The sequence below is a fragment of the Macrosteles quadrilineatus genome, unplaced genomic scaffold (assembly GCF_028750875.1).
Source record: "Macrosteles quadrilineatus isolate MER2022 unplaced genomic scaffold, UCM_ALF_1.0 Scaffold_1__1_contigs__length_201487025, whole genome shotgun sequence".
In the NCBI taxonomy this organism is placed as follows: Eukaryota; Metazoa; Arthropoda; class Insecta; order Hemiptera; family Cicadellidae; genus Macrosteles; species Macrosteles quadrilineatus.
Genome location: NW_026542594.1, coordinates 155306790 through 155328180, shown reverse-complemented (window position 1 = coordinate 155328180; position 21391 = coordinate 155306790). Strand labels below are relative to the sequence as shown.

Below are 21391 nucleotides of genomic sequence, written 5' to 3'. Positions count from 1 at the left end.
ATTGTATGACGATTTACCCCAAAACATATAATCCACAGTAACTAATTTATCCTTTGTAAGTTTAACACGAGACACAATGTAATGTTTAAACAAAAAAAATGAACACACCGATTAGTTTGTTTGATTTCTCCAGTAATTACTACATTCCTACAGTGGAATTTTACAAAAATGTGCAATGTGAATTATGAGTTACTAATTTTGTGGTTCTTACCATACTGGGTAGGTGAATTGAAACACTTGATCGTTAAGAGAAGAACATTTATTAAGTTTGTTCATTCATGTAGAATAATTTATAAACTATTTCACAGTATAAAATTACATAACTGCAAACAAATCAAAGAATAATAAGTGGTGAGATTTTTCTTAGAACTGTGTTTGCAAGTTAACCATGTGACTATCTTAATAATATTCTTGAACAAATAAGGGCAAGCCTGAAAAGTGTTCTTTAAAAAAATTAAACTTAGTACATATAAGTGAAATTCGTTAAGGTAAACAAACTACTGAATATACAGTAAGCACCCTTTCATTTGTTTCTGAAAATTTGGCTTGTAAAACACAAAAATACAAATATAGTTTCAGAGCACACTTTATTTAACGTGAATATCTTCAAACTAAGTAAGGCAAATCGTACACTCATGCATAAGAACATCTGTGTGGCAGAGTGTTTGCATTTAAATATAAAAAAAAAACATCTCTGCAAAAAGGTAGGACTAACAAAAAGGACCTTGAGTTTAGCTGAATTATAATTGACATACTGACAGAGTTCAAATACAGTTGGCAAAAATCTAAGTGTGTGCAATAGTATCCGTAATCCATACTTGATTCATTAAGTAATAAGTATTTGATAACTTCTTGATCAGCCAAACGTGTGTTGATTAATAAGTATTTGGGCCTATCACACTGTATTAAACACAGCAAATGCAACATCTTTCCAAATCCCCAAACAGTTATAAGCACCCTCAGTCTCTAATGATTTTGGTCCCAGGTAAAATAAGTTGTTTGACTATAGCCAACAACATGTCTCTATCCTTGCTGTCAACTGGTACCAAAAACGTTTCCTTTGTTTCTTGGTCAATTCCTGCAAAAACCCACTACCCCTCTACCAAACACCCTTTGTTGTACCCGCCTACCAATTTTTGCTTAGTCGGATTCAACAGTGTGACCAATACCACCAATTGTTATGTCTTTGCCTTAAGTTTTTGGTGAAGTGGCCAACAAAACTACTTTACATCACATATACCAATCTATAGCACTGTTTGCAATAATCCCCAGTTCTGTTGTAGAAATCTTGAATTGGCGGGGCACGCAAATCACAGTTGACAACATAAATAACAATAACAAAATTATCTAGTTTCTACTGATGCTGATACATAAATCCATAAGGGTTCCCATGGGTACGTTGCCCTATATAATGACTTCCGATAGTTAACGTTTCAAATAACCCATATTTTGTTAAACTGACTTTTACTGTTATAATTCTTATACTTTCAAACATACTAGGCTTTGAAATTAATCAACTGGATGATCCATGTAAATGGATCATTGCACTCAAAGCAAAACAACTTACTCTGCAGGAAAACCTTGTTTCAAATTATAGCAATATGAAACTAAGTTGCACCTCATACAACAGTGGGTAAATGTGCTCCTCTCGTTGGCACAATACCTCACTACTTTACCTTCAAGTTGGTTTTGCTCAAAACCAACACCCCAACACAAACACTTTACGTGCAACACCCTTAACCGCAACACCCAAAGCTCTGTTTCAGCAGAGTTGTGCCAACAGTTTGATCAGTCTCCAGAGGTTGTGTAGTCAACTGACTTTGCTATGCCCCAGTAGCAGCCCCTCGGTATCACAGAACACTGTGTCCCAGGTCAGTCCGTCTCCTTCAGGCTTGTGAGTGGAGGGCAGTAGAATGTGTCTCCAGGATCTGAAACACCACAAACCTTCACTGACAATTCCAAAATTACTACTGAAAGATTTAAGTTTTAAGTAAAAATAACTAAAAACAAAAGTTACATAGAACATCTGTTTCTAAGCTTAAAACATTATGTGGCCCTTTGGTGAGATTGATAGTGTGAAAACTGATTATTGATTCTGTGGTGATGTGATGTATTGATTGTAATTAAGTGAAATGTGTTGGTAATTGGCTGTTGTGGGTGTTAGGGCCTGGAGGACCCTAACATGTTGCAATTAAGAAAGTGCTGTACTCTACTACCATCTTGAAATGACAATTAAATTGGAAACGTTGTTGGGGAACCAGAGGGCGGAAATCTTTACCCAGACCAGAAGCAGGCCAAGCCAGCTTTGATTACTTATTTTTAACTATTTAAAAGAACTATAGCTAACCTTCCAAACTAAACTGGTAGATAGTGTAAATGATAATGAATAAAAAACCGGTAAATATCACTCCCTAACTCATTACTGAATCAATTTGGACTCATAAGGCGATTCCTGAAAGAATTGATACTTAAGCCTTCAACGTGGTGATTTTTGCATGTCTAGGAATGATTACCTCGTTAAGCGAGGTAATCATATAATTTGGAATTTACATTTCTGCGAATGGGGCGAAAGCCTGCCGGCTTCCCCTTAAATAATTAAACTAGCCTATCATCCTGGTCTTAGCTCTACTTAATAATTAATTATAGACTCATCCTGATAAAACGAAGGCATGTCGATCTCAGTAAACGGACAATCAGAAAATCCAACGAAGGGGACGGAGGCCGGCGACAGACAAGACCGAGGAAAACTCGATTTCGTAGCTCCTTGACGTTTCTCGAAAAAAAGGCAAGCGGCAGACCGAAGGAGGCGCGCCGATCGCAAGGCCAGCGATTTAGTTGTGTGGCACTATATAAAATAGTGGCGCTGAGCGTCACAACCACCCCCCCTCAAGGTTTTTTTTTTTTTTTTTTTTTTTTTTTTTTTTATTGAATATCACATTCTATTTGAATAAAATTATATATCTTAAAAACATAAATTAATTGTAGCCCAGTCCTCACTATTCTTATTAAATATTTGTATTTTTGAAAATATAAGTACTTTGAAAATAAATACTTTTGCTACAATTTATAAGCTGGTCAAGTGAAGATGAGGCTTTATGTAATAAATTAAAGCTCAAAATAACTGCAGGCACATGAAAGAGGCAACCCTCACAAAGCTAATACAAGAAAATGATCTGTGGTTTGTTTTACAACTATGCAATGTGAAAATTAACAATATTCCTATACAATTTAAAAGTACAATAGACGATACACAAAATGGGGCAGATTCAGAAACACACATGATAAAAATCATAAATCATTAACAAACGCCACACAAAATCGTAACAGGGACACAAAAATAATATAATATAAATATTTTTTATAAAGGAAACTGGAATGCTAAGTGACACATAACAAAGTAATTATATTGCAAATCAATACTCGGGATATACACAATTTACAGATAAATACAATTATTCAGAAATTCGATAGCAGAGCTGTGCACGTACAGGTACAGTGCACTCAAAACAAAATTATTTTTTTGTGTAGATTAACATGTGTAAATATTAAGTGAGAAAGTACAAAAAAGCAGTTATATTTTCTCAAAGATGAAAAAAAACAATCCTGTTGTGGTTAGGCTTTAAGGCATTCAATTTAATTGTAATTATTTTCCTACATATTAATTAATATTATATTAATATTATATTAATTAATATTATATTATATTAATGGGCCAGCACCGGTTTTATTGGGTTGTTGTTTTGTTTTAGTCAGTTACTTAATTATTCTAAGGTTCAATAGAGATAGAAGTTAAATTTGTTGATTTTGTAGACAATTCTTTCCGTATTGGGTGTCTGTCAGCCTTGCTTGGCTTTTCCCTTAGAAACCTCAACACCATGTCTCAAGCACTAAACGTTAAAACTCTTCAAGTGTTGGGCGACTCGTATGCCGTCAGATTTATTAATTTTTTTCAAGCAAATCCTGGATTGGCTGGAACCTTACAGCCAGTTTTGGTTAAGGGTATCTCTGGAGCTAGGATTTCTGACTTCAAGGTTTTTATTAAGTTAAATCGATCAGTTTTGCAGGAGCACTTGCCCTTGCTGATATTTTTAGGCACGAATGATTTTTTGGCCGACGCTGACTTGGTAGCCTTTAAGAATGCATTTCTGTCCTTTTTAAGAAGATTACGTCTGAATTATCCCACGATGGTACTAGTTTTCACAACCTTGCCATATTATCCCAGGATTAGAAATGTAACGCCAGCAATGACACGTTTGCTTCAGGTAAATAGGTTTTTGCTTACCCTACGATCAAATCTCGTCAAGGTAATAGAACTTCCACTTGAACTCAGTCAATTCCAGTTTTTTCATGCCTATTATGGGAACTCGAGGCGTCGTGATGGAATCCATTTCAATAGCGACGCTTTTCAGAAGTTGATTCCTGTAATAGAAAAGGCTCTTTCACCCCTGCCTACGTAGTTGATATTTTCCCCCCTTGCACAGTCAGCACAAATTTAGCACTCCAGAGGATTTTCATAGAATTTTTTGCATTTTTAGTAAAACCGTATACGTTTTTTGGTTTGGAAAAAAGAAAAAGTCCGATCATCGATTTTAGTATGTAGGCCTACTTCATTTTCTGCGTTGGGCGCGTTGCCTGTCTTTCCCCTTGTTTAAGAGATTGTATTTGTCAAACTTTGATTAAAGCATTCTGTAAAAAAAAAAAAAAAAAAAAAAAAAATCTTTGTGTGTAAATACTTTAGTTACATTCCTTGTACGGAACATGCCTTCGACTGTTTATGCCCCCGAGGACCTGCCAGCAGGCACCTCCTGGGTCTTCACTCTCAACGCTCAGGACGCGACAAGCCAATGTCATGTGCTAGGGATTTCGCCATCGCCAACCTTATCTGTAAATAGAACCCTGTTGTCCGAATTTTTGAAGACTCTACAATTAAACGGTGGACCTGAGCCCTTGCCCTCCAATTTCAGGCCAGATCTTACACACGCAGGTCCCACTCCCCAGGTTGAAACCGACGAAAAACAATCTCGGGGATCAACCACCACTCAGGCACCTAGCGTAACCACCACGACAGCGACAGTGTCGCAGGCCCCTTTAGCGCCTTCCACTGCTGGAAATAAGCACGACAACGCCAGCACCATTTCGTCAAATGACATCGCGATTCTGAAAACCGACGGCGGACGCCCTCTTACAGTTGAGTGGACCCAGTTGGTCCAAGATACAGCGATTGCCGTCGGCCAACAGGTGGCTTCTGCAATGGCAGGAAGTCGTTCCCCACCCCGCGCAATTCAGGGAAAGATGAAGGTCCTAGATGACCTCGTCGGGGCCTTGCCTGTGACTACAGGATCCCAACCGTCAAAGTTGACTGATTTTTTGATTTCGGTGGTAGGTATTACCAAATTAGGTTTGTTTATTGATGAAGACATTTTGTTGGCGGTTCTTCCCCGCACTGCGGAACAGCTAAGGACCTTTTGGCTAAAAGGAATCGCCGATCGCGCAAGTTTGGAACAAGTAGTTGGAGGTGTTAGGGATTTTTTCCTCCCTGCGCAGATCAGACACGCGATGGTTACTACGATGGTATATAGGGTCCAACAGCCTTCGGAGTCCCTTTCTGAGTTTGTGGATAGCATTTCTGCTGCAGCATCCCTTTTGATCCCAGGTTTCACAGAGCGCGATGTGCTGGACACTGTTCTGAATGGTCTCAATGCTCCAACCCGAGCGGCACTTGCCGCTTTTCCGGCGGCGTGTAGTTTGTCTGACCTCCTGGCCTTGGTCCCCAGGGTTCAGGTGGTCCGCACGCTGGAACAGGGGCAGGCCGTCTCGCGATCTGATACCACGCAGCGCGGTGTCGAGCATCACCACAACCAACATTCACGATTCAGGCCTACAAACAATTTAAGTCAACTAGGCAACAACAACAGATTTGCTGGACGCGACACTCGCAATTTCTCAAATTTTTCTGGTCAAGCATTTGCGCCTCGCATTCCGCAGTTTCCATTTGCCCAGAATCATCAGCACGTGCCTAGGCCGTACCATCCACCACAACAAACCTTTCCGGGTCGCAGTTTCAGTTCACCGCGTCAGGAGCAGGGAAACACCAAAGGGGGGCACCGTTAGGCGCCGCAGAGCCTCCCTTAGCACAGTACGTAAACCAGGTGCCTAGAAAAACAGTCACGACCAATAAACCCAAGGGTTCTCCAAGTATTCCGACCAACGATCTGTGCCGCGTCACTTTGAATTTCAAGGGAATGTTTAAAGATGCACTCATAGACACCGGGTCTTCATTTTGTTTACTATCCTACGATACCTACCGAAACTTAAAGCGTCACACCAAGGCAGTAGTTAGCAAACACCCGACGTCCTTCTCTGCTATCTCGGCAGCGGGCGAACCCATCAAATTTGAGTTCACAGTGAGGGTTCATTTTAAAATACAACATCTTTCTTGGACCTTCACATTTTTTGTTACCGACAAATTACCGGTTCCAATATTGATTGGCTCTGACTTTTTAACAAAAACTAAAGCAGTCATAAACATGGCTAATCACACAATCAGTTTTCCCTATGGTTCACCACAATCTTTACCGCTGATTTTCACCTCAGTCGCCGAACATCAAGATCACCCAGCAACTATGGGTGAAAATTTGACCGAATCGCAGCGTCAATCAGTCACACATTTGCTCTCTCAGTACCCCGAGACTATAACTAGTAAGCTTGGCCGCACCAACCTTTTGAAATATCACATTAGGGTAAAGGAGAATAAGGTCGTGCGCAACAAGCCTTATCAATACGCACCGCCCAAACTTCAGTTGATGCGACAGCACATTGACGACCTGTTGCAGAAGGGGGTGATCAGACCATCCTCTTCCCAATACGCCTCAGCTGCGTTTTTAGTGCCTAAGAAGGGCGGAAAAACCCGCATGGTGGTAGATTATAGGAACCTCAATTCCATTTTGGAGTTGGATGCTACTCCAATGCCTACGATTGAAAGCGCTTTCCAACACTTGGGCCAAGCGCGATGGTTCACATTGCTAGATTTAAACTCTGCTTACAACCAGATTCCCCTTGCTGAAGAATCCAAGCCCTTCACATCTTTTGTCGTACCTTGGGCACAATATGAATTTAATTTCCTCCCTTTTGGACTTGCTTCAGGTAGCATGGTGCTCACCTCGCTTATAGACAAAATTTTTGGTGACATCAAATTTAAGTACATTTATAATTTCTTCGATGATTTGTGTATCTACAGCGATTCCACATTTGAGGATCACTTAGAAAAGGTTAGAACAGTCATTCAGAGGCTTTGTGAGGCTGGACTCACCGTAAATCCGGAGAAAATTACAGTAGCATCCAACAAAATCCAATTTCTCGGCCATGTTTTCAGCAACCACACCATCTCCATACACCCAGACAGAACCAGACCAATAGACGAATACCCCACCCCCAAAAACATAAAACAGTTGTCTCGTTTTTTGGGCATGACAGCATTTTACGCTCGATTCATTAAGGATTATGCTACCATCACCATGCCTCTCAACCAGTTAAAGAGGAAAGCAGTTCCCTTCATTTTCGGCCCTGACCAAATCGCAGCATTTGAAACATTAAAGCGAGCGCTAGTATCATCCACAATTCTCCGTATGCCGGATTTCTCAAAGGACTTTGTAGTCCATACAGACGCTAGCGGGTCAGCAATTGGAGCGGTTCTGTTACAATCTCACAATGACCAGTTGTTTCCGGTCTCATACGCATCCCGAGCACTAAACAAACATGAGATCAATTATTCCACCTTGCAGCTAGAGTGCCTTGCAATAGTTTTTGCCTTGCAGAAATACCAACAATATCTGGAACACCGAGAGTTCGAGCTTCACTCGGACTGCTCAGCCCTCACCTGGCTTCTCAATCATCCCCGCCAGATGGGCAAGATAGGCCGTTGGATTTCCTTTATCAATTCATTTAAATTTAAAATCTATCATATTCGCGGAAAGGACAATGTCATTGCCGACTGCCTTTCTCGCCTTTTTGAGAACTCCGAGTCAACTGAAATAGAGCCCGCCACGCCGCAACCTACAGCCCTTTCCCTTTTCACACTTCCCGAGGTATTCAAGGACATTGCCAGTCACCAACTGGAAGATCCCGACCTCAGAAAGATAATCCGGTCCAATGAAAAACCCCCAAATTATTCAGTCGAGAACAATATTCTTTTGTACCGACAGCCAAACCAAACCAAACCAAGAGTGGTGGTCCCCACTAAGCTCTTTGACCTCCTTTTTCAATATTATCATCAGTCTCCCACTTCGGCCCACCTAGGCATCAGCAAAACCTTATCACGCATCGAACCTTTTTTCTGGTCACCCGACCTCAAGAACTACATTTCCAACAGGGTCAGAACATGCGTCAGTTGCCAGAGGTGCAAACAAGCCCCAAACACCAGGGTAGGAAAGCTCGCATCTGAAATTGTGACCAACCCATGGGAGAAAATTTTCATTGACCACATCGGTCCCCTCCCTCTTTCTCTCAATCGGAATAGATACATTCTTACCATAGTTGACTCCTTCTCAAAGTTTTGCCTCATGATCCCCGTTAGGAACACCAAGGCCGAAACCACAGCCAATGTTCTCAATAAACAGGTTTTTTCTATTTTTGGACCACCCAAGTATTTAGTCTCGGACAACGTTTCGCATTTTAAATCCGTCACCGTAAGGAACCTTTGCATGGGTCTAGGAATCCAACACATCTACACCAGTCCATATTATCCCAACCCCTCACATGCCGAGAGGGTCAACAAACAGATTAAAATTGCAATCCGGATTTTCCATCACCAGCATCAAAAGCACTGGGACCAGGACTTGCACTGGTTTCAGATAGCCTTTAATTCCGCTCAACATGAATCAACCAAAGTTTCCCCAGCCCGTTTATTTCTTGGTAGAAACCTGTACCACCCCTTGGAGTTGCATTGGAACCTGGACAAATTGGTTGACGAGCATGCTTCCCCACAATCCTCACGTGAGGAATGGGAAAGGGCAGTACAAAACCTCACAAAAGCTAGGCAACGTAGGCAGCAAGGCTACGACTTAAACAGATTGCCCAATCCCTACAAGACGGGAGATTGGGTAATGTTTAAGGAACATCATTTAAGCAAGGCTGCCGACTCAATCAATCAAAAGCTGTTGCCTGTCTGGTCAAAGCCTTGTGTTATAGAAACATTTTCATCACCAGTTACAGCACGTTTGATAAACCCATCCACAGGTAAATTCATCAGAAATGCACATATCTCTCAATTGAAGCGTTTTTTCCAACCACAATTTTGAAATACTCCCTTTACCCAGACCAGAAACGCAGTGCCGATGTGATACTAAGTTAAGTCTTCCACCCTCTGTCTCTTCAACCGCCAACGCACGGGGGACTAGTGAGTCTCAGGGTATCCTTCCATAGGATGGGCTGCCCTACACGTCCCTTCCCCATGCGCTGTTGGTCAAATACCCCCTCTTCTAGTCTCCGACACCCCTGCTGAGTTGTTTTGAGTTTTTTTTATGTAAAAATTACTTTCCTGCTGGTGTTTTACCTTTTATGTTTAATTTTTTTAATTTTACCCTGCAGGAAAGGGCTCAGTAGAGGCACCTTCTGTGGCGACCTTGAATTCAGTCGAGTGTTGGGAGACAACCTCTCACTATACTCTTTCCTATCATCCCCTTGATCTCTTTCTTCCTTTCTTCTTAACTTAAGTAGTCTGTAGTGGTAACTGTAGTTAGGTCTTAGGAAAAACCAAAGATTATTTAAGTTAATATATAGGTTTACAAGCTTCCAATAGAAAATATTTTTGCCCGTCCCATCAACGCCCGTGTATCGCACCAAGAACAAAACCGGCACGAATCCAAAGAGAAACCGTATCGTCGGGACTTTGTTAACAGCAGCATGCTTGTGAAATCAAGAATAATTTTGCTAATTGCAGTTTGCATGCGTAAAAAAAAAAATAAAAAAAAAAATAAAAAAAAAATAAATAAATAAAAAAAAGGGGTTAATATAGAATTTGTATCCTTTCACACCTTCCAAACACAAAAGCACAGACAAAAATCGGTTTACGCGACCCACACCAGTCCAGCCTTGGTTACCCGGCACCTATCGTGGGTCAAATCCACAACGCCCCTGATAGATCACAGCCAACTCCGTCAGTGATCGGTCCACCGCCCTGCTACTTACCCTTCACCACCCTCAAGTAACACGACAGTTACCCTTTTTTATTTTTATATTCTCGGTAATACTTAAAACCTCAGTTTTTTTACAGTATAGCAGCTGCACAATCAAAAAAAAAAAATATATATATATATGAATTTATTAAAAGCACCTTGAGAATATTAGTAACAATATTTTTTTTTAAAGTGGGTATCCCTCAAAAAGAAGAAAGTCCCAGTGTAACACAACAGTGCGATTGCCTCGAAAGCAAATCCGGCAAAATGGACTCGCTGTGGACACAACCTGTGAATGGAACAGTGGACAGGAAGGAGAAGAGTGCGCAGCACTGGTGAATCAACCCAGACTCAGCCTCCAGCAGCTTCATCCTGGTTAGCACTGCTAGCAGCTTCGCCTTGGCCAATAGTGCCTGCAGACCGCAGAACTCCCAAAGTGACATCACAACCCGTCTACTCCAAGACACCACCCACAAAGCCACGAAGCAGTCACTGCGGCGAAGCGTCAAGCAGACTACCAACAGCCTATGCCACACAAGCTGCGCCAACTCATCCTCTACAACCGCCAGCCTGGAACAAACCAACCCAAACTGCGAGTGCCTTCTCCCACCCTCACAAAAACGAACAGAACAGTCAGTGTTCCCAAACCTTCCCCTTTCAAGAAACAAAATCAAAACAGTGCATAATAAAAAAAAAAATTAAAAAGAAAAATAATAAAAAAAAAAATTTGTGCGTGCAGTTGCCAACCTTATCGTTTCCAAAATGCAATTCTAGCTCAAATGTTTTCCCAAACAGGATAGCATGGCTGTCGTAACCCACATTCCTTCCTCATTTTTGCAGGGGGGGTGGATCCCGATCTCTGTCGTATTTGGCTCAACCAATCACAAAAACATTCACATCCCCAAAAAAAAAGGTGCCCAAGGTCCCAAGTCGAGCCGGACTGGTTTGGGGTTTTCTGTTTCACCCATCGATTTCTCGGCTTCCTTTTGAACCAAACCGGGAAAGGTATCTGAGGACCCAGAAATTATGATGCGGAGAAGCAACTCGAGCGAACACCTTCCTTTTTGAAACACTACACACCTCTACTTTCCTTCCCTAACCAAAAAAAAAAAAAAAAAAAAAAAAACCTTGAGGGGGGGTGGTTGTGACGCTCAGCGCCACTATTTTATATAGTGCCACACAACTAAATCGCTGGCCTTGCGATCGGCGCGCCTCCTTCGGTCTGCCGCTTGCCTTTTTTTCGAGAAACGTCAAGGAGCTACGAAATCGAGTTTTCCTCGGTCTTGTCTGTCGCCGGCCTCCGTCCCCTTCGTTGGATTTTCTGATTGTCCGTTTACTGAGATCGACATGCCTTCGTTTTATCAGGATGAGTCTATAATTAATTATTAAGTAGAGCTAAGACCAGGATGATAGGCTAGTTTAATTATTTAAGGGGAAGCCGGCAGGCTTTCGCCCCATTCGCAGAAATGTAAATTCCAAATTATATGATTACCTCGCTTAACGAGGTAATCATTCCTAGACATGCAAAAATCACCACGTTGAAGGCTTAAGTATCAATTCTTTCAGGAATCGCCTTATGAGTCCAAATTGATTCAATAATGAGTTAGGGAGTGATATTTGCCGGTTTTTTATTCATTATCATTTACACTATCTACCAGTTTAGTTTGGAAGGTTAGCTATAGTTCTTTTAAATAGTTAAAAATAAGTAATCAAAGCTGGCTTGGCCTGCTTCTGGTCTGGGTAAAGATTTCCGCCCTCTGGTTCCCCAACAACGTTTCCAATTTAATTGTCATTTCAAGATGGTAGTAGAGTACAGTACTTTCTTAATTGCAACATGTTAAGGTCCTCCAGGCCCTAACACCCACAACAGCCAATTACCAACACATTTCACTTAATTACAATCAATACATCACATCACCACAGAATCAATAATCAGTTTTCACACCATCAATCTCACCAAAGGGCCACAATTATGTGAATGTTTGTCGACTCTGTCCATATTGCGGCGCCAATCAACGCTCGGACCTGAGTATTGATTGTGCACCTGTACCAGGACCTAAGTGATCCACCTGAAATCCACCCCTTCCCACTTTAAATGTTCCAGAACGTCCAAAATCAAAGAGACATGAGCGCATTCATGTCACTCAGTATTTTGCTTCATTCTCAAAAATTTAATTTTTTATATTTTGCCCCAGAAACTCCTGGAAAACATATCTGAAAGAGTCCCTAATGGTGGAAAATCATTATAATTTTTTTTTATGAACCTGAGTGATTTTACTAAGTGCTTTTCAATATTATTTCGTTGATTTCAACGGTGGGGCGTTCCCACTATTTTACACTAAATAAAAATTATATGAAAATAGTTCTTTAGAAGAGTTAGCATTGTAAAACAAGTAGAGGTATCATTCCTGTATCTATGTGTTGTACTTAAATGAATAAAGTTATAAGAAATTAAATGAAAGGTTTAGTAGCTGCTAGATTTTTGAGCCGAGCACAAAGTCGGAAAATTGAGCTCAGGGCGAGCTTTGTATCGCTATTGTAAAACGCGTCTGCAAAGTTCTTGCGATCAAAAAATTCACTCTTTGATGTCCATAATTTTTCCACTATCGTGGATGATGATGATGATAATGACCACGAGACTGTTAGATATTCAGGATTTTGCCAGGATCGCGGACGGCCATGATAACATTTCCATGACCACAGAAGACGACGATGATGACCACACGAGTGAGGGATTTTTTCGCAATGGCAGAAGACTATGATAACGTTTCTGTAACTGCGGGAGACGACAACAATGTGTGCAAACAGCGGAAGGTATCCAGTATTTTGCCTTGATCGCAGATGACTATGTTAATGACTATGGGAGATATTCAGTTCAGGATTTTGCCAAGATCAATGGAGATGACATTTCTGTGACCGCAGAAGACGTTGATGATTACCACACAGTTGTGGGGGATATCCAGGATTTTGCCGCAATTGCGGAATAATAACTTTAGGAGTTATTACAATAATTTAAATTTATGTGATTACCCTCTGAGGAAAATGAAATTAAGTGAAATTTATTACAAACTTAGATCTCACTCTTCTCTACAATAGTACTGTAAATGTCGATCCAGAGTTGTTAAACAGAGTGTCTACTTTATTACGAATATTCCCAAGTTACTTATTATAGCATAGTTTATACATGTTAGATGTCTTCTTACCTTCCTCTTTCCAAACCAAGAAACCTCTTCCAATTTCTCCATTTTCCAAAATTATATGGATTAATGTAGAGCTGAAAATAAAAATTTGTATTGCTTATTGGTTAAATCAATTTCAAACACTTATTTGTTAACTAATTTTGTTTAAATTATAGCCTACATTTAAAATAAGGCATTGTAATATTTGAACTAAATTATAAAAACATTGCTTTAATTATTGGGTGGTAGGCCTAAATACTACTAGACACCCTGACTTAAGACTAATCACAAAACCCATTCCTTCTAAATAATCAATGTCTAAAAATTAGCCAAGCCTACCCCAAGCCTAGAACAGTAAAAAGTATTTTTTAGTGTCTTGTGGGCTTTAATTTGGCTATACTTTAAAACTGAACAAAATATGTCCAACTTTTGATTAAATCAGTGAAATTCTGAGTGAGACATCAAAGTTGATGTATTTATTCACTTTGGGTCAAAGCAGCACCTAAATACGCCACAACTCTGTCAAGGTTAATGGTAAGTCACTTCTGTGCAAATTGACACACTACTAAAAACAGATTACTAGTAGGGATAATCTAACCTAACTATTCTGCCAAAAATAATAGTGACAAAATATTGGAAACCCATTGGAAGTGCATTTGAACAATATTTTTTGGGGTACAGTACTTACAATTTTGCAGTTTTACTTTCTTATGCTGAGAAGAGGTTACATTAGGGGTGTAGTTTGGTTAAAAGTTTTGGCTAAAATTATGTTGGCAGTAAAACAACACAAACTGCACAATTTGATTTTCAAAACTGACAGCAATTGTAGCAATTGGTTGGTGTAAAGAAAAAAAAAACACCTCGATAGACATGACCTTAGTCTCTCCTTAATAACATCTCCAGTGGTTTCCAAACAATATCAGACAGAAGGCACAAATATTGATTGAATTTAAGATTGATTCTAATTTGGCCTCATGCATGATCCATATAAATAGGTACACAATTTTATAAAATTGTAATTATAATGATCCTACCTTATTTTGTTTAGCGAGTCTCTTAGTTTCAGATTTATTTATATGTGCTTCAATGCTTGACTCTCCTCTTGATATCAGTTTAGCATGCCAAATGGCAAGAAACAAGAGCGCTACAAACGCACCTGAAATCAACGAAAGTTAAACATGATCAGAGAAAACTAAATTTAGCTTAGCTCAACAATCCTTATATATAATACGTGAAGGTGATTTCTACAAAACACTACTCCTCCGTGAATAATTGACAGATTTTTATAAACGAGGTGTCAAAATTAAGTATTTTTTCTGTGGACGACCCCTTTCACCAATTCCTGTAATAAAAGTCTTCGGGCTATGCCCCACAGGCCATCAAAATCCCAATGTATTTCTTATGAAGAAAAGATTTTGTTGACTTAAACAGACGAATAATTTGTATTAATTACAGCTGTTCATAGTAATGATACACACAAGAGCGTTTGTTTTCAGAGTTCGTTTTCAGTTTCGATCACTGGAGTGGAGTGAGCGTTCGTTTTCAGAGTGAGTGAGTTTCCAGTTTCGATAACTGGAGGGGAGTGATTGATTACTTTATCTTTGCGTTTACTCTTTTATGTCATCAGAAATAGTGACTGTTATTCGTTTTGAAATAACGCGTTTAATATTTTGCAATTGCTCGAATTCGAGCAACAGGTGCAACTAGTTTTATTAATTATTTGTCTAGAAACTATATCTTGTGCATGATTAAATAGTTTACAAATAAAACAAATTTTCATTTAATAATAGTAGAATGAATGTGAGTGATACTTCAGCCGGACTACCATGGTCACAGCATTTTGCCAACTGAATAAGAGTTTTTATGAGGTTATTCATCAAAGAGTATACCAACACTTTCCTATGCAAACTATCACATTGATAAGCATTGTGTGATAAGTATTTGTCAAAAGATTAGGCTATTACAACATGTTACTCACCACTACAAATAAACGCCATAAAGATGATGGATCTTCTGCGCCACTGGGGCTCAGGCTTTCCTGACGACCGACTCTCCATCTCCTCATCCCACTCTACCTTTGAGTGAAAAACAATACTTTGAAACACACTTTTATGCTATGAATTACATAAGGTTATGTTGCTTGATCAAATGTTCATACAGTAGACTCTCAATATTCCTGTTGTGGACAGTGAAGGATTACTGAGAATAGCAATGCTATCTAGAATTGAGTACTTTTTAAATTAAAGGCTGTTGATAAAAAAAGGTACTAGGCCATTTTTCTAAGTAAGTCTGACCTTAAGAGTCTTCTTCACCCCTGCCTACAACCTAACAAGGTATGTTTAAAATTGTTATATACCCGGGTTTCAAGTGTATTATGAATATTCGAGATTTAAAGGGATTCGAGATAGCAAGGGATTCGAGGTATCAAGATTCAACTTATCGAGGTTCTCCGCAGGTGCTACCTACCACAGGTTCAGAGCCGGTGTTGTTAAACCGAACAGGATGACCGACCAGGTCCTCATCAATCCTTTCCTCCAGCCACACCTCAGTGTACGCCAGCTCAAATCCAAACACCATGATGAAGAGAGTGCTTGCCACGATGTAGACCATGTACATGAAGAAGTATCTGTGGTTGTAATGGCCAACACAATTGTTGAGCCAAGCTGTGTCACAGTCAAGGTAAAACTATCTCAAAGTGTGTCTATCTTAACTAATTGTGAGACTAAAAGAACAGTTGTTATTAATGAATTCATGCAAAATGTCCTAATATGAGGAATTGAACTTAACAAGCAATAAATTATAAGTAAGCCCTAAAATTGGTTGAAGGATACGACAGTGATGATCCATCTTCAGCACACAACGGTTACACACAGAGCAGTGATGGGTCCGGGGAGGCTTGGGGGCAATGCATTTCTTGCAGATACTGACTGCTTCTGGGATCAGTGTATCCTGAAACAACCAGTCAGTGGTGATGTTCAACTGACAATTGATAATCATAATGATAATTAATTACTAACTATAACCAAATTATTTACTATCCAAGATTAAGAATATTAGGTTCCTTCGTATCTTAATATGCAATTCTATATTCAAAGATTCTTTTTTAATTATGGTTATGTTTTGAAAAAGAGTCTTGTGTCTTTCTGGCACGACTACTATTGTACTAGTCAATCGTACTAACTAACTAGATTACGCTTCAAATTCACATATGAGAATGAACAATGACAATTCCATCCATACAAATACAGTTTTCTTAATAGTTACTGTATTCATTCCAGATCAATCGCCCAATCAGTTTTGATTTCATTTAAATACTAAGTTAAATTAAATCATACTTTTTCTACCAAGTTAATAGGGGTTCTCACTATACTTTGGACCACTGGGCCAGGACTTAATCAGGGAATTTTGTTTATGGTAGGCCTAAGCAAACCTTTGTCAAAGAAGACAGGTTGGAGAAAGCAGCAATAAAACCAGGTAAACCCTAGAATAAATCTTTCAGTTACAAAAAAACTGGTCAAAAGTCATAAGGTAGAGAAACTTGTAATTATTAGGTGGAATAAGTATATTTCAATGCTTTGTTTAATTAGGGTATTTGTTAATTGACCCAATAAATCTGACTAGTCTCACTTTTTCAGTAGATTTATGTAACACAGGCAATCTAATTGAATGTAGAAGGTTGATTATACATTAGAACTCCGCCAATCCGACCTCGGCTGGTCTGACTCCTAGCTTAATCCGAACGTGCCACCACCCATGATAACTGAAAATGTTATCGCGGTCATATTGTGACTATTTGCCATGGTTGTGTGGAGAACACAACCATCCCCCGCGATCACGAAAACATAATCTTTGTTTTCAGTGATCAAGGACACATTTATCATAATCTTCTGTGATCGATGAAAATATTCAATGTCTCTGACAGTCATAGGAAGATTATTATCCTCGTGATTGTGAAAAAAATCCTAGACAAATCCCTTGGTCATGGAAAATTAACATTTCCTTAAGTAACCTTGACAAAATCCTGAAAATCCCCAGTGGTTGGCAGGAAACTTGATCTTGTATATCTACGATCAAAGCACACTCTTGAATATCTCTTGTGGTAAAAGAAACAACATCATCGTCTCCTGCAATTGTGGTAAAATATTGAATGGTACCTGCAATCGCGGAAACATCATCGTCGTCTCCCGCGATCCCAGCAAAATATTAGGTAATTATTAGGTAATATTAGGTATTAGGTCTCTTGTGGTCACCGGTTTATTACCATCTTTTACAAGATCACGAGCAATAAAAATAATGTCAGTTATGCTATTTGTTTATTTAATATGCTTCACGAATAGTCTGACCTTTTCACTGTTCTGACCAAGGTCTACTCGGTCCCGTAGGAGTTATAGTGCGCGCTTGAAAAATTATGTCCTGACCTACAATGTGTCATAAGTGTTTGAAAATAATAAGCTAAATCCTTTTTCTGAAATAATTATTCATTTTCTTAAATGTCTGACTAATCTGAATTTCTAATAGTCGAGGAATACATGGTGACATACATGGTGGATACATGATCTGACACCCTCCCACTCACAAAAAGGTTAGATTTTTTAGAGGCACTGTTTTTAAAACTAAAAATCAGCTATCCCAATTATCAAAGACAATGTAACTAACAAAATCTTAAATTATAAGTTAATGTGTTCTACATTTTTAAAAGAACAATTAACAAAGAAGTCAAATGATCCAATATTAATATTATTTTTTACAAAAATGCACAGCATACAGACTAATGTTCTCAGTTATGCAAAATAACACTGTGAACAATATGACTCTACCTGAGGAGGGTATCCTGGAGGTGTGACAACACCCATGTAGTAATTAAACAACGTGTTGATAAGTAACCAATGGCCAACCAGTAGCAGGCCTACAGTTACACGCCAGTCCCTGTCCCACCAGTAAGGTAGACCAATCCAATAGCTGATCACAATCACTGCCCCCATCAGGGCTACCACGCAAGTAACAAACAGCTGTAAATATCAAATCATATTTATTTACCTTTAATAACAATGTTTAAAAGCAAACCAAAGGGCAAGGTTTTATTTACATTTTTATAAATAAATTTTGAACCATATTCAGCTGATCCATTAGGACAGCAAATCTACAGAGGGAATACCTTTAATCTATTTCAGGGGTCTCCAACCTTTTTCGTCCTAGAATTGAGTTGTCAATTTTTGGAGGAAAGGCCGGAATGTTAACATATCAAAGTAAAAAACAAGAAAGTTTTCTAAATAAATGCTCAGCTGTGATTTTTGGCATTTCCTTGCTGATTGTTTAGTTGCTGTACTTGTTGACTAACTAAAATTCTTTACGCCGAGACCACTAAATGTACTACCGGTAACTGGTTGCTGTGATCATAGGAGACAATCACAGTATCGACGAGACCGAAAATGTACTTACATGTTGCTATGATTGCGAGTGACAATTACGGTATCGCCAATACCACAAGATATGCCTACAAGTGTTGCCACAACTTTTACAATCATCGGTGTATTCCATCATATAAAAATAATTATTTCTTAGTAGACCTGATAAAATCTGTCTGCGGGCGATAGGTTGGAGAACCCTAATTAATGGTATTACCATGTAAAAAAAAATAATATCCTAGAAAGTTGATTTACTTACAGGTCCCAAACATTTTGTGAAGTTGTCGACAAACCATATCATGGGCTCCATCAACACATCAGCTGCGTAACTTTGGTCAAGATGTTTGTTGCAGAATAGGGAGTTAAAGCATAATTTGACATAAGTAAAGTAAATCATCATGTTTGGCCTGAAAAAAATACAAATTACTAAAAATGTGTATTATTACAAACAAAATTTAGCAAAAACATGTCTTACTGGGTTACCGTACTTATAAAATATATCAATCAACAAATTAAAAATATCTTCAACCTATCCATTGCCAATCTCAGATTTTTATGACTAGGCCTACATACCGGTAACTTACTGTACAACCAAATTAAAGAGAGTAACTTAGACACTCTCAGATTGATGAGAGTTGGTCTATTTTCTTTTGATCTATGGTACAACATACAGTAAAAATGTCTATGAGATCCTAGGCTTATAAAAGAAGGTGTGCGCACGTGCATTCCTCAGTTAGGTAAGATGAAAAGGTGCAGTTACGGTGAAAAAAAAAAAAAACTGTGTATGTGGATTAATAAAAATTCTATGTTTTATCTGTGAAACTAGCCTAGGCGGGTACAGTTTCCTAACTGGGCTACCTATGCTAAGTTAATATCGATTGAAACTATCGGATTGAAAATATTGATTAGTAATATATTTTATAAATGCTCTATTACAGTAGACTCTTGATAATTCGAAATTGGTGGGCCAAGCAAATAAATTTGAATTATCAAGAGTTTGATTTATCGCGAGAAAAATAAACCATTCGAATTACAGAGAGTTCATTTGTTTAATACATACAAAGGTACAGCACGTTACAATAAAACATCATACCGTATTTTAGTACACTTTTAAACAATCAACAGCTTATTTTTCAGTTACTGTAGTTGCAAAGAAATCTGTTATTTAGCGCTATATATTTCGCCAATAGCTGAACTATCAGCTGTCGACAACTACGTTTGTGCTCAAGGAGATGTCGCGCAATCTAGAGATTGGATTGCCAACTTAGAAAAACAAGTCAGCGAACTAACTCAGACTACTGCTCTAACTAAACAAACATCAAAACGCCCAACACTAGCCTACCATGGGAACAGGATGTACTGTACTGTAAAGTTTCCTGTTATAACAGGAAGAGATCACTTCGAATTATAGAGTGTTTTGCCGACTAAACTTCGAATTACTACGTGACTTTGATTTATAGAGTGTTTTGTCAACGAAACTTCGAATTACTGAGTTACTTCAAATTATAGAGTGTATTTCCGACGAAACTTCGAATTACTGCGTGTTACAAATTGACCTGCCCTCTATTTGGACTTTGAAATACCGAGTGTATCAAAAAGCATGGTAAAAATTTGAAATATTGAGAGATTCTCTAGGGACTGAGCCTTCATTTTGAATTATCGAAAGTTTTGAATTATCTAGGCTAGTGTTTGAATTACCAAGAGTGGACTGTATAAAATTAAACTGTCATTACCTAACCTAACTGACCAAACTTGCTGATAAGTTAATGAAAAAATCGCAAGAATCAAGAAGGTTTAAGTTACTTATCGAATCGATATTATCATAGGCCTAGCCCAGTTAAGAAACTGTAGGCCTAGGCCTACCCGCCTAGGCACCAAATTTAATCAGCTCTTTAACTTATAATTACGGCTAATTTGAATCTACATTAAAAAACCTACCTTGTTTTACTCGTGATGTTCCTTAAAGTTCTTCCCATTTGGGTGTCTTAGGGTCTCGAATATGACTGGACTGAATATTGTAAACAAATTAAGTTAGGCCCTAGCTAATATTAGGTTCAATCATGGAAGAAACAATCGGAATTAACTTAACCTAGAATGACAAATAACTTAACCGTACACTAAAGGGCCATACAACTTAATGATTAACAACAGAGCGAATTTAGAGGCCTACTTTAACAGAATTTGTTGCTAAATTGGTCGAAACTTTCCATTAAATTCGGCGGTAACAAATGACAGAAACATTGATATAATTATAGACTAACCATGATAATATAACTAAATTACAAGCAGAAGGAGAAGCTAGGCTTCTTAAAACAATACATAAACAAACATAAACATAACCATAAAATATTGGAATGGAATTGGAATTAACAGGAAACAGGACCCATAAATGGTTCAGTCTCAGTGCTCCAGCTCCGTCCAATCTTGCAACCATTGATTATTTTTTCAAAGTATCATAATATCATAGATAGATAAAACATACTGGTTAGTCTATGATAATATCTACAGATGGCCCTAGTCTTCCTTTAATCCAGCTACTAGGTCACGAATTGTGGATATTTATAGGCATGCACTGTGGATGCGATGCTCCCTAATGTGAATTAACGTCCGCACTAGTGAGTACTACGAGTATCCG

General features: G+C 38.7%; 1 protein-coding gene across 1 annotated transcript; it reads right to left on the bottom strand.

The window, feature by feature from the left end:
* Positions 1–263: 263 nt before the first annotated feature.
* Positions 264–21025, bottom strand: LOC128987945 (palmitoyltransferase ZDHHC16). Its single transcript, XM_054409074.1, has 9 exons — positions 20695–21025; positions 19016–19163; positions 18169–18360; positions 16183–16300; positions 15818–16014; positions 15330–15426; positions 14386–14507; positions 13376–13446; positions 264–1928 (listed from the first exon to the last, which is right to left on the bottom strand). Exons 1-9 carry the CDS (start codon positions 20730–20732, stop codon positions 1811–1813), a joined length of 1101 nt encoding a protein of 366 aa, XP_054265049.1. The 5' UTR covers positions 20733–21025; the 3' UTR covers positions 264–1810.
* Positions 21026–21391: the final 366 nt, after the last annotated feature.